The 16159-nt window shown below is 49.2% G+C and overlaps 1 protein-coding gene across 1 annotated transcript in view; it reads right to left on the bottom strand.

The window, feature by feature from the left end:
• Positions 1-16159, bottom strand: part of CACNA1E (calcium voltage-gated channel subunit alpha1 E) — a 97761-nt gene that overhangs the window by 71518 nt on the left and 10084 nt on the right. The window contains exons 8-15 of the mRNA XM_033196736.1: positions 16064-16136; positions 15050-15167; positions 12407-12474; positions 10784-10881; positions 5971-6027; positions 4176-4826; positions 3466-3779; positions 738-897 (exon numbers count right to left, since the gene is read on the bottom strand). Of these exons, the coding sequence (XP_033052627.1) occupies positions 738-897; positions 3466-3779; positions 4176-4826; positions 5971-6027; positions 10784-10881; positions 12407-12474; positions 15050-15167; positions 16064-16136 (1539 nt within the window). The remainder of the gene's footprint in view (positions 1-737; positions 898-3465; positions 3780-4175; positions 4827-5970; positions 6028-10783; positions 10882-12406; positions 12475-15049; positions 15168-16063; positions 16137-16159) is intronic.

The raw sequence follows: 16159 nt of genomic DNA, 5'->3' as shown, positions 1-16159 counted from the left end.
CAAGGAAATTACAAAGAACCAAGAAACATAAAAATAGATCTTGATTCTAAGATTCCTGATGAAAGCAGTAATGAGTTTCCATGAGCCCCAGATTATTCTGGTTAAAGTAACTGTATTCTATATTCTGCATTCTAGTCATGGATGGCTCACATGCCTTAACCCAGGTTGCCCTCTTCCCGGAGCCCTGCTGGAACGCTCTTCCCAAATTCCATCTTTCCTGAATCTAACCTTCCAGACTCCGCTCTGTCACGCCCACTTCATGTCCCTGCCTCTGCTCTGAGTAGCACGCTCAGAGCAGACCATTTCAAAACTCCACATGGAGAGCAGTGTGACCAAAACTCTCAACTCAAACAGGTGATCTGGTCATTCTAGGCTCCACATTCTTGGCTTTATCCACTTCTGGAATATTCGGTGACACAATCTCATGTAGATTTCCTTCCTTTCTCCACGCTACCTACTGACCAAAGACTGGTAAAGAGTTCCTTTCCGATGACATGTCTCATGCTCTCCTGTCTGACATTACTCTTTCGGCTACGGGCAGAGTTCAGAGGCTGTCTAACTTACCAACCCACCTCACTTAGTGGGCACCCCAGATGCTCAATGGCTGGCCATGCCCCACCAGGAAGGCTTAAGAAGATAGCTGGGCCCCCATCCTTCCTCTCCCCTTCACCCTGCCCTGCCTCACACCTGGCCGTTTACCCTAGCACCAAAGAGGGGGCAACGCGAGGATGGCTTACGGGTTGGTGGTGCTGAAGATGAACATTGAGCTGTGGGGCACCATGGCTTTGCCTGTCTCGCGCTTCTCCTTCTTCTGCTTCTTATTCTCCACCTCCTCCTCATCCTCTCTGATCTCTGCCTCCTTCAAGGGACTGGCTTCCCCATCCGTCTTGTTGCTAACTACAAGAGGAACACATTGAAATCTTCAGAAACCATGCCGCATGTGAAACTGGCACCATTTGTGTTTAGTTGGGGGTGAAAGGAGAGGAGGAGAAAGGGCTCCAGGGACATCCCTAACAAGGTGCCCTGCAGGCATTGGGGGTATTTACTACCTGACATTGAGTTAAACTCTTCTCTTCTTATTTCACCCTCCCCAGATGTTATGAGAAATAACCTTTTATGTCATATAAATGACTATGATCATGTTTCCCCTTTTAAGGTTGAACTTTTAGAGTCTGATAAACAACACAGTGTTTCTGTTATAAAATTTACAAGGTTTAGATTTTATATCTAAACTCTGGATTTTTTGTACATATTCACTTACTGAATTTTCCCATGGTATACCCTGAGTGGCACGTATTATTACTCCCATGATACAGATGGGAAAACTAAAGTTCTGGCAATTTAAGTACTTTTCCTAAGGTCATACAGCTAGTATGGGTTCCCGATTTAAAATTCTATCGCCTTTAAGTGAATCACCCTGCAATGGAAGATTTCAATAAATCATGACTCTGTTTGCAGCAGTCTTTCTGGCTATGCTTTTTTTTGGCCATGATTAATGTAGAAATGAGAATGTAATAATCATGTGAGTATAGGTTCATGACTGCATCCCAGGATTGGGAGGACGAAAGAGCCAGAGGTCGAGGGGAGCTCTCAGCTGCTGCTGCTGCTGTTTCCATACTCAAGACACAGTATAGGTTAAACTGGAAGGAGGCTGAAGCTGTTACAGTGGGGAAAGGGCCCCAGTCACCCTCACCCACTGCTCCCTGCTCATTGAATGACTCTACCCTGGAACCCCGTGTCAGCAGTGGATCCTGGTGGTCCTGGCCCATGCCAGGGCCTCTTCCTAAAGAGTAAGTCATAAGAAGTATCCAAAAGCCTTCCTATCACATGCTTTTACCTATGACCAAGACCAAAGAGTAGCTCTGGAATTAGAACAGAGGGAGAGTAAAGCTTTACGTTCTTTCTCATAAAAGAAGGCCCCAAACACTTCTTACGTATTAAAGCAAACAAACACCAAAAGAGCTGTGGGTCTGGGATCCTGAGACATGCCCAAGTCAACTGAAGCATGCCACTGGACATGGGAGACTGCACTTTCTGAAGTAGTAGTGGCATGTTGGCTGTAGAGAACATGCAGAAATGGGGAGGGAGCATGGAAGAAAGAAAAACAGGGAGGGGGAAGACTGTCATGTGAAAGAGTAAATACAGAAAAAGTAAGAGGAAAACATCAAAGCTGGAACCCTGTGGTCACAATTCAGTGATCTTGGGATAGCAGGTGGGATTAATGCGGGGACAGCATGAGGCCAGAGCAGCCATGGGGTATGGGGTCAGGGCAAGGATAGGGTATGGAATTAATAATGCAGGGGTGAGGTGTGGGGTCAGGGCAGGGATGGGGTATGGGGTCAGGGCAAGGATAGGGTGTGGAATTAATAATGCAGGGGTGAGGTGTTGGGTCAGGGCAGGGATGGGGTATGGGGTCCGGGCAAGGATAAGGAGTGGGATGAATACAGGGATGGGATGTAGGGTCAGGGCAGGGGTGGGGAAGTGTTGTTTTGTTTGTTTTGTTTGTTTGTCTGTTTTGCTGTGTTTCCCTTTAGGACATCAATAATTAACATTTGTTGCCTAAGGGAACTGTGATGGGGAGAACTTGTGACTAACAGCTCCTAGGAGAAAAAGAGTTGGTAAGAGCAATAGAATCATATAAAATATTAGTACAGGGAACGGCCTCAGAGATCATCTAGTACAACGCTCTCACTTTACAGACGACAAACTGAGGCCTCAAGAGACACAGAGGTTTTTCCAAGGTCACTCAGTGAGCAGAGCCATGGTCCACTCCATCAGAGGCTCCCTAACTTGCTGGGGCAGCAGAGCACCTGGGAGACCCCAGAGAACACCATCAAATATTCATACACCAAAGCAAATAGCTGAATATCTCACTGGGCACAAAGTCACATGTGATCACTCTGAAGATCTGAGTGTGGTCACAGGAACCAAAAGCTTGGGGAAATTTTATGAAAAATTTAAGATGAAGAGAATGCTAGCTTATTTTTGTTCTGCACACTGGGAGAAAACTGCCACTCATTTTTACTTCTTTTTTTTTTTTTTTTTTTCTTGAGACAGAGTCTTGCTCTGTCGCCCAGGCTGGAGTGCAGTGGCCAGATCTCAGCTCACTGCAAGCTCCGCCTTCCGGGTTCCCGCCGCCATTCTCCTGCCTCAGCCTCCCAAGTAGCTGGGACCACAGGCGCCTGCCACCTCGCCCGGCTAGTTTTTTTTTGTATTTTTTTAGTAGAGACGGGGTTTCACCGGGTTAGCCAGGATAGTCTCGATCTCCTGACCTCGTGATCCGCCCGTCTCGGCCTCCCAAAGTGCTGGGATTACAGGCTTGAGCCACCGCGCCCGGCCATTTTTACTTCTTGAAGGATGATTTCCTCCTCCTGGTGGTGCTTTCCATGTGGCTTTATTGGAAGGGCCCCAGCCCCAGACAGGATAGGAGGTGGGGTTGGAGGGGAAACGGGACCGCGCTCTCACTGTGCACCACGGTTGAGTCCACCAAGGGGTCCACGTCGGGGATGGCGACAGTGACGCTGGTGCTCTCGGTGGTGGCCTTGTCCGTGTTGGCCGTGATGCAGGAGAGGTCGGGCTCACTCTGGCTGATGACCCGGCCCATGTCTAGCTGCACATCCCCCAGCAGGGCCTGCTCACTGCTACCTTCCGGCTCCTGCTCCGTCGGCACCATGTCCTTCCCCACTTCCAGCTCAGGATGGGGCAGGACTAAGGGGGCATTGGCCTCATCAAGGCCTCCTGCCAGCCCGGAGCCTCTGGACACCATCAGACTGTTGGTCCTGCAGAGAGAGGAGGAGAGAGCTGGTGCTCAGATGCTGTCCCCAAATGGCGGGTGTGCCTGGCCCGAGGGGAAGGTGGGGAAGCTCAGGCAGCCTGGAAGGCACAAAGCCACCACCGCCTTCCACCCCACCCAGCCAGGCAGAGAGGTGCTAAGACCCACACGCCATGGTCACTGCCTTATTCCTGTCCTTCTATCCATGACCCACTTCCAACAGGCCCTCGTTTTCAGGGGGACAGAGCCCACTGCCTGTTATATTTACTCATACCTCACAAAGTGTGTGTCAGCATAATTTCCATTTTATAAAAGGGGAAACTGGAGCTCAGAAAGGCTTATATTGAGGAACGCCTAACAGCAGCCTGTGCGCCATCCATCTGGGACCCCGTGACTCACTCACCTCCTTAAATCCTGGGCTCTCTCTTCTTGGATCGTTGGCTCCTTGGCACCATGGTTGCCCCTGAGCTCAGGATCCTTCTCCCCTTCAGTGGGCATGGCTTCATCCAGACTGCGTTCCTGGCTAGCAGACCTGCTCCGAGAGGCTGAGGAGGACTCCTTGCCTTCCGTCCTGACGCGGCGATGCCGGCTGCGCCGCTGGCTCTGCCTGTGCCTGGCCCGGTCCTCAAAGGTCACCACAGCCTCTCCTCCCCCCGCCTCCTGCTGAGTCGGGTCACAGTTCCCATGACAGGGCCTGGCCAGCCACGGCGGCTCCCGCTGGCCCAGGGACAAGGGGGTCCTCTGGTTGTCCAGGGCACTGGATCGGTCCCCTCCATCCCCCTTGAGGGACCCCCCACGGCTGATGCGCTCCTCCTCGAACTTCTCCAGGGCCAGGCCCAGGGCCAGGCCCTCGATGGCCCTGGGTCTCCGATAAAGGCTGGAGTGTGCGTTGAGTGGGTTGAGGGAGCTGAGTGGGTTGAGGGGGTTGAGTGGGTTCATGGGCGGCGCCTCCTCCCTGTTGAGGGCCTCCTGGCTGGACATCTGCATGTGCTTCCTCAGCTGGCTGGTGCGCTGCTCCCACACAGACATGTGGTGCCGGCGCCTCCGCTCCCTCCTGCCAAGGGGAAAGGGCAGGGCTGTGGTCAGAGCCTGAAAGCTGCAGGCAGGGAGGGTGGCCGCAGGGGCCATGTGAGAGGGCGGGACACATGGTGGGGGCAAATGGGAGCGCCCAGGACCTGCAGACAGGAAGCACAGAAAGATGGGAGGAGCAGGCGGGCCACACGTGAGGAGCTCATCGGGCAGGTGCCTCCCAGCCTGGGCACTTTCCACTCCAATCCCTGCTTTGCAGTAACTGAGGGGTGGGTAGGCATCAGCCCTGGGAGGGGTTCCAAGTCCCCAGGGCCTGCTGGGGCAGCAGTCCACAGGCTTACCACGTCTTCACTCCCCTGCTCTCCTTGCTTTTGGGGCATCTGCTTGTACACACTCAATGGCCCTTGATTCAAGGTCAAAGGTCTTTCCTCCTCCTCTCCCCCTCATCTCCCTTCCCTCTCAGGTTACAGCCTGGGATAATGAGGGCTGAAATGGTCAGATACCATTGAAGGGTGAGAAGAGTGCCAGGCAGACTTATTACAAAGTCTTGATACCACCCTCAAAAGTGAGTGCTAGGAGTCTCTTCCACAATAGCTAATAAAAGCCACAGAAGGCTAAGTGCAGAGACCACCAGGAGCTCATACTCAAAACTGCGATCGCGCATTTCAGCCCAGGGGCCTAGAGGAGCATTCACGGGGCAGCAGAAACACACGAACACAAATGCAGGAGAGCACACAGGAGAGGGCTTGCTGGGCGGATGGGGAGTCACCTCCTCCCCCACGCCTGTGCCTGTGGGCGCACACCTACAAACTGTGAAGGGGACACGCAGATGTACCCACACGCACCCTCACTGAGGCCCACACATAGCTGTACACAACTGCCTCCGTGAGAGGTACACCCACCAACACTAACACAACATTTACCCATTCACAGGCCAGACTGAAGAGCGAAAAACACACAGGTCACGTACGTAGACACACACTGATATAAGCACATGTTGAGAGGTGCAGAGGGCATATCCACAGATCATGTGAACAGAACACACACACACACCAAGCCACACACTGACATGCACACCCAGTGCCACTTTGTCTATGGCAAGGACAACAACACATTGTCCCACACCCACACGTAACCACTCACAAACACGCAAACTGGTACACACATACAGGTGGCTGCTGCGTGGCTCCCACATCGACATGTGGTGTCTTCTCCTTCTGTCTCTTCTGGGGAAGAAAAACGAACAGGTTCAGTTCACCCCAACCTCTAGGAACCTCAAGCCCCAGAGCCACCAGCGGATTTCTGGAGGGGGACACAGAGTCCTCTGCGTGGCCATCGGGTCTCCATGTGCCTGCTTGCCTTCTGTAGACTCCCCATGTTCGACTCTCCAATGCAGTGACTTCCAATTCCTTGCTATGTGCAAATACATGGATCTAGTTTTTGAAGCACACATGCAGAGCCACACAGGCTATGCCATTTCACATGATCCACAGCTCCAGATGCTCAAACACCATGCCCCACAGGCACGCAAACTTCCACCTACACATCCTTCAGATTCCTATTTTGGAAATCCAGTAGATGTTGCCAAGTAGTTTTCTTCCCCTCCCCCGTCATTTCTAGGGCTAGCATAGCACATTCATTGGGTGTGGCTCCCCAGCTCATGACTCCTATAGCAGACCCTGACTCAGCTTCACAAAACATGCAGGGGAGCAAGTGCTCTGCCATGCATGATGTCAAGGCTACAAAGTGCTCCACGGTCAGAGGCAGCACCATCTTTCCATAGGCCACCATCCATGTACTCCAGGATATGAGCAGTGACCTCTGCCTATGAGCAATGCAGAGGCCCTGGCCATAGGCCCTGTTCTATGTTCGGCAGGGCAGAGCACAATATTGACCTTCTAAGCCTTGTACAGAGAAAACTCTCTTTCACACGCATATTGTGTCCTTACAAACACAAGGTTAGAATGGCAACGTATGAACTGTGCCCACAAAAACAGACAGGACGCCTGGTAAATAAGCTGTCAGCACAGGGTCAATGCTCAGCTAGAGGACGATACATCTGGGCTATCTTTGCGGTAAGCCTGCCCCAGTTACTGGCCTGATGAACTCAGTCCAGCCCAATGGGCCCTGTTTGGACCTGGGATGTTGGCAAATGCTGTTCCTCTCCTGAAAAAGCTGATGCCCACCCACGGAGAACATGCTAGGCAAATTAATCCCCATCAACTGCCATCTTTCACATGTCTGCAGAAGACCCCCACCCTCTGAGGGAGCAGAGGCAGTTGGTCTGAGGCCCACTCTGGGTGTATGGAAGATGCACAGTGCACATGTGTGTGGCTGCCCAGGAGCACCCACTGATGCAGACATCATTGTGGAGAAGCCTGTGAGCTCCTCAACTGAATACATCCCTCAGCATCAGTAGTCTGCAATGCAACAAGGCACAGGTGGGGGCAGGAGAGCCAAGAAGCATGGGTAGATACAAAAGTAGAAGCGTACGCTCTAGACAGGCAGCATGCACACCTGCTAGGAAAAGCACATCACACCATCTATTTGCAAATTCTCAAATATTCAAATACCAGCTATCCAGAAGCATGTGTGTAAGAGTGTATGTACGTGGAAGGATTCTCTCTCTCATACACACAAGCATGGGCATTCTCTCTACTCACATATGCACAGATTCAAACTTACATTCATACCTAAAATCATACAGAGAAGCATCCATATGTCTCCCACTCATATGAATGAGACCTTGTGTACACCCCACAATAGCCTTGTGGGATAGGGAGGGCAGGTGGCATTCTTCTCATTTCAAAGATGAGGAAACAGAGGTTCTGAGATCGGAGTGGTTGTCTCTCTGAGATCACAGAGTATATTAGTGAGAGAAATATAACTAGCACTCAGGCACTTTGGTTTTTAACAGTGCTTCTTCTGTGTTTCCCCATGGACAGCCATGTTTGCACTTAAAGTGTAGTTTGAAATCAGCAGTTTTGCCTTAACACCCAAGCAGGGCATGAACACCTGAGCAAGGCATACACAACTGAGCAGAGCACACACACCTGAGCAGTGTACGCACACTGGTGCAGGGCACACACACCTGAGCAGTGTATGCACACTGGTGCAGGGCACACACACCTGTGCAGAGCGCACACACACCTGAGCAGTGTACGCACACTGGTGCAGGGCACACACACCTGAGCAGGGCACATACACCTGAGCAGTGTACACACATCTGTGCAGGGCACACACACAGCTGAGCAGGGCACACACACACAAGCAAAATGCACACACACCTGAGCAGTGCACACACACCTAAGCAGGGCACACACACCCGAGTAGGGCACATACATCTGAGCAATGTACACACATCTGTGCAGGGCACACACAGCTGAGCAGGGCACACACACCCAAGCAAAATGCACACACACCTGAGCATTATACACACACCTGTGCAGGGCACACGCACCTGGGCAGAGGACACACACCTATGTAGGACACACACACCTGAGCAATGTAAACACACTTGTGCAGGGCACATACACCTGAGCAGAGCACTCACACGAGCAGGGTGCACACATCTTTTCAGGGCACACACATCTGTGCAGAGTACACATACCTGAGCAGAGTGCACACAGCTGAGCAGGGCACACACACCTGGAGGTGGCTCACACCAGCAACACCAACCTCACAGCACATGTACAGCACCAAAGCCCGGGTGTCTGCTGGTCTTGGATGTTTGCAGCACCTCCTTCTACCTCGCTGTGCCCTGATGCACACTCTGCTCAATTCCCACGGCCCTGCCTGTGCCTACCCACATTTCATTCATTCTTTCATTCCAGAAATAGTGAGTTTCTACTCTGGGCCAAGCATCGTCCCAACTCACATCTCTCTAAACCCACTTCTCCCCCAGGCTTCCTCATCTCAGTAAATAGAACCACCCACTCCTAAGCGGCAGCCAGGCCTACCCATCCACATTTTTGGTTACCTGTGTGTATGTGTTTTTAACCCAGACTCATGAGTTCAGGGAAGGTGGAGCAGAAATTACTCAAGGCCCAGAGAATATTCCAGAGAGGAATATTCCCTATCAATCTCTGGCATTTCCCTATCAACTTTTAACAATTCGGAAGGGAACTGTTTTCTCTCACTCACAGAAGAGGGTTCCAAGGGCCAGGCCTTTAGTTTTAAAAGGCAAAGGCAAGATGATGGCTGTGCATGGAGGGAGGTCCCCCCCACCACGCACACAACCCTGGCACGCCCCACAAGGCAAGAAGAGGCTGCTGGGAGCTGTTTACCGGAGCTCTAGCCAGCCAAGGGCTCCTCCCTTACTAGCTTCAAGTAACAATGACAGGGTCATTGCCAGGATAGACTTCCACCCCCTTGGGGGTCTCAGACCATCCCACAGATGCCCCAGCACCATTCACCACTCACACAGTCCTCATGCAGGCCTGGACGCAACAACAGGAGTTATATGGTTCTACAGTCACTTCCCAGCCTCTCCTCCGACACCTCCCCGTCTCACCATGCAGAGACCAGGCCACGCAGGGCCCAGGCCGACTGCCTGTAGCTCTACCACAGGTCCAGGCTGGTCCCCTGAAGCAGTAGACTCACCACTCTCCTTTATCACCTCCTGTTCTCTCCCTAGTCCACTTCAACTGGGTTCTGTTCCAACCTGGCCATGGAAATGGCTCTTGTAAGGTCACTAACAGCTTTCATTTTGCCATATGCAATGGTCCCTTTTCTGTTCCTTATTGTAAGTGATTTTTCTACAGTATGCAGCACCGGCACCCACTCCTCCTTCCTGCAGAGTTTTCCCTCACAGGTTTCCAGCACACTATGCCTCCTGTTCTTTCTCTTGCCTCCTAGCTGTACTCCCTCGGTCTCCGTGGCTGGTTTCTCCTCGTAAGCAGGAGGAGCACTGTCAGCCTCTGTCCTCAGCAGCTAGGTCTCTGGGATACCTGACCCATACCGATAACTTAAATACTATCTAAACGCGAATAACCTCCCCCAATCATTGTTTTAATTCTGACTTTTCTGAGCTCCTGCTGCAGGTAACCAATAGTCTATTCAACACTTGGATGCCTCAGAAGAATCTCAAAATGAACTTTAGATTTCCACCGGTTTCCAGGGATCCAGTAACTACCACCACCCCCAACCCGCTGCTTAGTCTGCAAAACCTCAAAACCTGGGATCAATTTTTGTTTCTTCCCTTTTATTCATCCTCACCCCTGCCACATTGAATCCATGAGCTCATCCTATTGGCTCTCTCTCCAAACTACAGACTGAATGGGATTACTCATGTCCTCCATTTCCCCCACCCTAGTCTAAAACCCCCATCACCTCTCCCCTACTTTACTCTGAGAGCTGACTCTTTCCCTGCCTCCACTCTGGCCCCTACAGTCTGTTATGCTCCACGGAACAGAGTGACCTTTTTAAAAGTGTAAATCATATCCTATTCATCCTTCCACTTGAGGTCCTCCTGTGATTTCAGCCAGAATAAAAGCTAAATTCTTCCATCTGGACTTTAAGGACCTCAGACTTGGCCCCGTCCCCTCCCTGGCCCTGTCTCTATCTCCCCTCATTAATTACACATCAGCCACACTGGACCTTGCTGGGAACACTCTTCCTTCAAAATGTCACATGACTGTCATCTACACATTTAGGTCTCTGCTTAAACAGCTCCCCCTCAGAGAATCCCTTCTGGCTTGACATAAGCTGCTCCCACCCAGCTCCTGTACTTCTCCACTATAGGACCCGTTTCATTTACTTATAGCACTTGTCACTATCTGAAATAATGTGCGCGTTTATTATCTATCTCGCTCACTTAAATAATAGTTCCATGAGAACAGACTCTGTCTTGCTCACTGCTGTATTCTCAGGAACAGTTCCGGTATGGAGTAGGTGCACTCCTACAACCAATAGTTTTGTGAGTTGATGAATTGGCTGTTAGCACAGGAGCTCAGTGATCAGTGAAGGGGGCAGCTGACTCACTCGATCGAAGGCATGTTGGGTGCAGACATCGGGCTGACCTCCTTGGCCTTCTGCAGTGCATGTTTCTGGTTGAAGGCCTCTTCTTCCTCCTGTTCATCCTAGACACAAAGCAGAGATGGCTTTGCTTGGGATCCCCAGGAAGGAGAGTAGCTTCCCTTGGCTCTCCTAAGGAGGAGTTCTGAATACCAACTGAAGTGAGGAAGACACAGGAAGAGGATAAACAAGGTAGCGAGATGTTAGGTTGGCTCGGAGACCTCTGATGGCCAGAGGCCAGGCCCCTTGGGAGTCAGGAGCCTCACTGCTCCGGCATGGTCAGCAATCCTTGTCTCCATCCTGGAGTCATCCACAGGCTGCTCATGAGAACCAGGAGAAGTCTACCCCAACCCCTAGTCCTCAGTGGAGCTGGCTATGGCTGTGGAGGTCAGTGGCAGGAGCTGACACTTCTCAGATGTCCTACAGTGTCTAGAAGTGATGGAGCAGGGGACTTCCAGGCAAGGACCCTGCTGAGTAAAGTGCTGAGGCTGAGCACCCCATTGCAGTGTCTTCCCTGCACAGCTAAGTGGGTGCTTAGGCAGAGCTCTCATCCCTTCAAGCAGCATTCCTGCAAGCATCCCCTCTATGTGATGAACCCAAGGAAAACCAGCTCAGGTAAAAGGATTAGAGCTAATAAGAGCACATACATCTTCAGAGCATGCTATGGTTTTCACAGACGTTATTTTACTTGATCCTCACAGTAATCATGTAAGGTACACAAGGCAGATATGGCATTCCTGCCTCACGCATGAAGAAACCGATGCTAATGGAGATCAGGAGTCCAAGCCAAGCCAACATAACCAGTGGCAGGTGTGGGACTCAGACCCAGTTTCTCAGCTACTTAAAGCTGGTATTTTTCCTACCATATATGCGGATAATAAGACCCTCAAGGATGTAGAAAGAACACCAGAGAATGCATGGAAGCAGCTCAGAAACGTCAGCAGGATGCTATGCACTTCTGCCCAAAACCAAATTGACACTCTCTGTGGAGAAAAGGGTATTTACTCATCTCTGTAGACCATCCCACTGCTGTTAATATTGCCTCCCCATACTGGGGAAATTAATCAGAGAAAAGAAGGGAACAGTTCTGTGAGAAATTTAGTATCTGGCTTCATTGAAATTTCCCCAAAATGACCTTGGCCACTGGAATATCCCAACAGCCATAGCCCAGGAACTGTGATGGCCCTGATCTCTCTCCTACCAAAACCCAGAAGGGTTAAGTCATGTGATTCAGGTCACACAGCCATAGTTTGTAGTAGCAGAGGTGGAACTTAAAACCAGGGCTCTAGAATTTTCCTGACTCTCCATGATAATCCTGGAAAGGACTCCTTTGAGGGCTCATAGAAATTAAGATGTTATTTTCCGTGTTCCTTGAGGCCCCCTACGTGAGGTTGAGGCTCACCAAACTCAATAAAAGTGAACCAGGCTTCCATCATCGGTGTGTGGCTATTCAACTGTCCAGAAGTTTCCAGAAAGGGCCTTCTTGGCAGGCCTAACTCAGACAATGTAGACTTTTGGAGAGAGTTCCAAAAGCCAGAGGGCACCCAATGGCACTAGAGAAACATCAGATCCCCAGAGAACAATGCTTACCTTGGTCAGCTCCTGGGCGTTGGCCAGATTATCTACAGCGATAGCCAAGAACACATTCAGTAGCGTGTCTGGGGTGATGAATTAAGGATGGGCAAATAAGAAAAGCAAAAGTCTTCAGCAAGGCTGAGAGGCCACCTAATGATCTTTCCTGCCTGGGACACTAACAGGAACAGAAGCTACCCTGAAGAGTCACTTAAGCAGGGGCTGTGGGAACAGAGAGGGAGATGCTGTACAACTCTGTTGAAAGGAGAAAGAGGGTATTTCTTCCTTCTTTCCACATATCATCTCTTTACCCAGGATAAAGAAATGCCTGAATCAAACCATCTGGGGGCCAGATGGGGTGAGGAGAATTACAATACTCTGAAAAATTATTATTTGGTCTTTAACTATGTATCCCAGCATACAACTCTTAAAATCCTGAGAAACTCCAAAGTGATATCTGGTAGCCCCTAGGTAGCTTCTGGATGGGGGCTGGTCACCAAACCAAGGCATGATTAGAGGGTTGGAACTTTCAGCCCTATCCCCCCAACCTCTGGGGGAGGAGGGGCTGAAGGTTAAGTTGATCACGAATGGCCAATGGCTTAATCAATCATGCCTATGTAATGAAGGCTCCATAAAAATCCAAAAGGACAGGGTTCAGAGAGCTTCTGGATAGCAGAACATGTGGAGGTTCCTGGAGACTGGCACTCCCGGAGAGGGCATGAAAGTTCTGTGCCCATCCCCAATGCCTTTCCCTCTGCCTCTCTTCAACTGTATCCTCTGTAATATCCTTTATAATAAACCAGTAAATGTGTTTTCCTGAGTTCCGTGAGCCACTCTAGCAAATTAACTGAACCCAGGAAGGGGGTTGTGGGAAACCCAAATTATAGTCTTCAAAACACACGTAAAGTAACCTGAGGCATGCAATTGTCATTGTAAGCCAGTGGCAGTCTTGGGGATTCAGCCCTCAACCTGTGGGATCTAATGCTATCTCCAGGTAGATAGCATCAGAATTGAATTAGAGGACACCAACTAGTATCTGCTGCAGGATTGTTTGCTTGGTGAGTAAAAAAAAACACACATTTGGTTACAGAAGTCTTCTGCATTGATTGCTGATGAGTAAGGGAACAGAAAAAGCACTTTGAATTTGTTTGGCCACATTCAAAATGTCTTTAGACAGCTGTGGCCTCTACCTGTAGCAATAACAACTAAGAGAATCACTGAACAAGATGTGTAGGGAGCTTAGTGTGGGAGCTCATCTGCCCATTCTGGGAGGCTGAAATTGAATCCTACCTAGGCCAATGGGTGTCACACCATTCTGTCCTTAAAGACAAAAAGAATGAGATTCCACAGCCCCTGTTACTGAGCATCTCCCAATAATGAGATGCTAACTTCTCCCGTTCTTCTTGTGAGAGTCCTGAAAGGTTCCACATTTCATTTAACAAAATGTCACACAGCAGACATGATTCACTATGAAATCTATTCCTATGCCATACTCTAGGGCCTGAAGTCTCAATTTCCAACTGTCTTCAAAGCCTATGTGTTGTGGAACACAGAACTGTTCTAGCATCAAAGTCCAGCTCTGACTACCCCCAGAATATCAGGACAATCATGATGCCATTGGGACACATGGGGCTTCCATGACTGTGACTCACTGCCTGGTGTTCTTTTCATGAGTTTCTCATGTTGAGCTTCTAGTCAGCTCCAACCTCTAGACATTTTCAGGGCAGAAAACTTAAAAGAACACGTCTTCTCTATGAAACTATGGAAAATGCAAAAATACACCTGCATCCCATGGTTCTCCCTTTTTATTCTACTAATCCCAATTCATGGCCAACCCCACTCCCCAAAAGCACCTAACAGTTGTATAGAAGTTTGTAATTATAAATCACATGCAAATCAATTATCTCATTCAGTATTCACCACTAACAAAGGAGATAAATATTATCCTCCTTTCAGCTGTAAAAAATAGAAGCTTGGAGTGATTAAGTAACGTTCCCACCAAGGCCACACAGCTGATACACAGAGTTACTGGGATTAAAACCTAAATTTCCTGGTCTAGATCTTGTGACTGGATAGGGCACTGGAGTTAGATGGAACTGGACTTTAGTCTCCCTTTACAATTTAATAGTTATTTTACTCGAGATTTTTTTTCTCTTATAAGGATTAAATAGTGCCTATGAAGCACTTAGTTTAAGGTCTCACGTATAGCCCAAATACAATACATATTTGCTAGAATTAGCAGTAATGGCATTAATCCTAACGCTAATATTCTGAGATCTTACTATGTGGCAGGCTTTGTTCTACATTAGCATGTAATTAATTCATTAGTGGTATAATGTGCCTATTTCAGCCTACAGTGATCTCTGCTTTGTCTAATGTTGCCCAGCTCATAGTACCGCCAACCATTCAATGTAACAGCCTCCTATGTTATTCTTTGCATACATGACAGATTTGGATAATACTCTATCTTATGTTTGTATTCTTTACCCAACTAGTACATGAAATCCTTCAGATCAGGATCCTTATTTACTTTAGAACACCAAACAATGTTCACGCCCCTGTCCCACCAACCCAAGCTCTAGCACCACCACCACCAATACCTCCTCAAATGCTGGTCCAGAAAGGCGGGCAGCTTGAGGAGGTACATCTTAAAAAGGATACAGTTGCCAAACAAGGTGAGCACAATGAAGTAGATGGCGGACCACATGCCTGAGCTGACCCCGCCCTGGGAGCGGATCCCATTGTACATCACCTCATTCCAGTCCTCACCCGTCAGGATCTACACAAAGCAAATGACAGGCACATCAGAAACCTGGGCTGGTGGAGAAAATGGAGTCAATGCCAAGGGCAAATTCTGGGCCTGGGTCTTTTGCATCTACCCCCTTGCTGGACCATCCTGCCAGGGAGTTAAAAAAAAAGTCCCATAAATAATCCTAAACTTTCTTTTGATATGGAAGAGAATTTTAGACACTGAAAATGGAAGGAGAGCATCAAAGGGAAAGGTTCTGTTCCTCCAACTACAGATTGTCTCCCACCTTCAGTTTTGCAAGGTCCTTGTGGAAATCACACAAATCAGGTGGTCTGGTCATTACCTAACTGTCCTCAGAGCTTCCCAGATACAGGGTCTGGAACAGCAGCATGATTGGAAAGAGCCTTGTGAGCTGCAGTTCAGGAAACTTGGGTTCTGGTCCAACCTCAGATTCTGGCCAAATAGTATTTTTCTTTAGGTCTAAGATACTATCAATTTTGAATTTTCCCCATGATTTAAACAGTTGAGTTTTAGGGGGAGCAGGGGTGGAAAAGAGACCTTGTTAAATAAACACCATTTAATGGATACCTCATTAAATGGGTTAGAAGACGTCCCTAGATTTCAGAAAACCATAGATGTGATTCTTGGCTGAATGCCTCAGACTCAATGTCTCCTGCAAACTCACAGGTGTGGGAGAAGGACAGTGAGATGGTCCCAACAGAGCTCTCTTATTATTGGTAAGAACAAAGCCACAGAAGTTCTAGGGATTATTGTAGTAATGACCGCTCAACTAGAAAGAGTGTCTCAATCCCCTGGGAGGAGCCTGGAAAGGAAAAGCAGAATTATCCTGAAACTCATCCTTGTCTTGCAGTGTGCAGTCCAAGGGACCTCACGCAGAACTTGTGAACCATCAGCTGGCCTCATACCTGGAACACGGTCATGATGGCTGCAGGGAAGGTGTCAAAATTTGCCGAAGGAGTCCCATCATTAAAGTTAAATCTGAAAAAAAAAAAAAATAGAGA

Source organism: Trachypithecus francoisi, unplaced genomic scaffold, assembly GCF_009764315.1.
Source record: "Trachypithecus francoisi isolate TF-2019V2 unplaced genomic scaffold, Tfra_2.0 Lachesis_group5, whole genome shotgun sequence".
In the NCBI taxonomy this organism is placed as follows: Eukaryota; Metazoa; Chordata; class Mammalia; order Primates; family Cercopithecidae; genus Trachypithecus; species Trachypithecus francoisi.
This window is presented reverse-complemented; position numbering and strand designations above follow the sequence as displayed.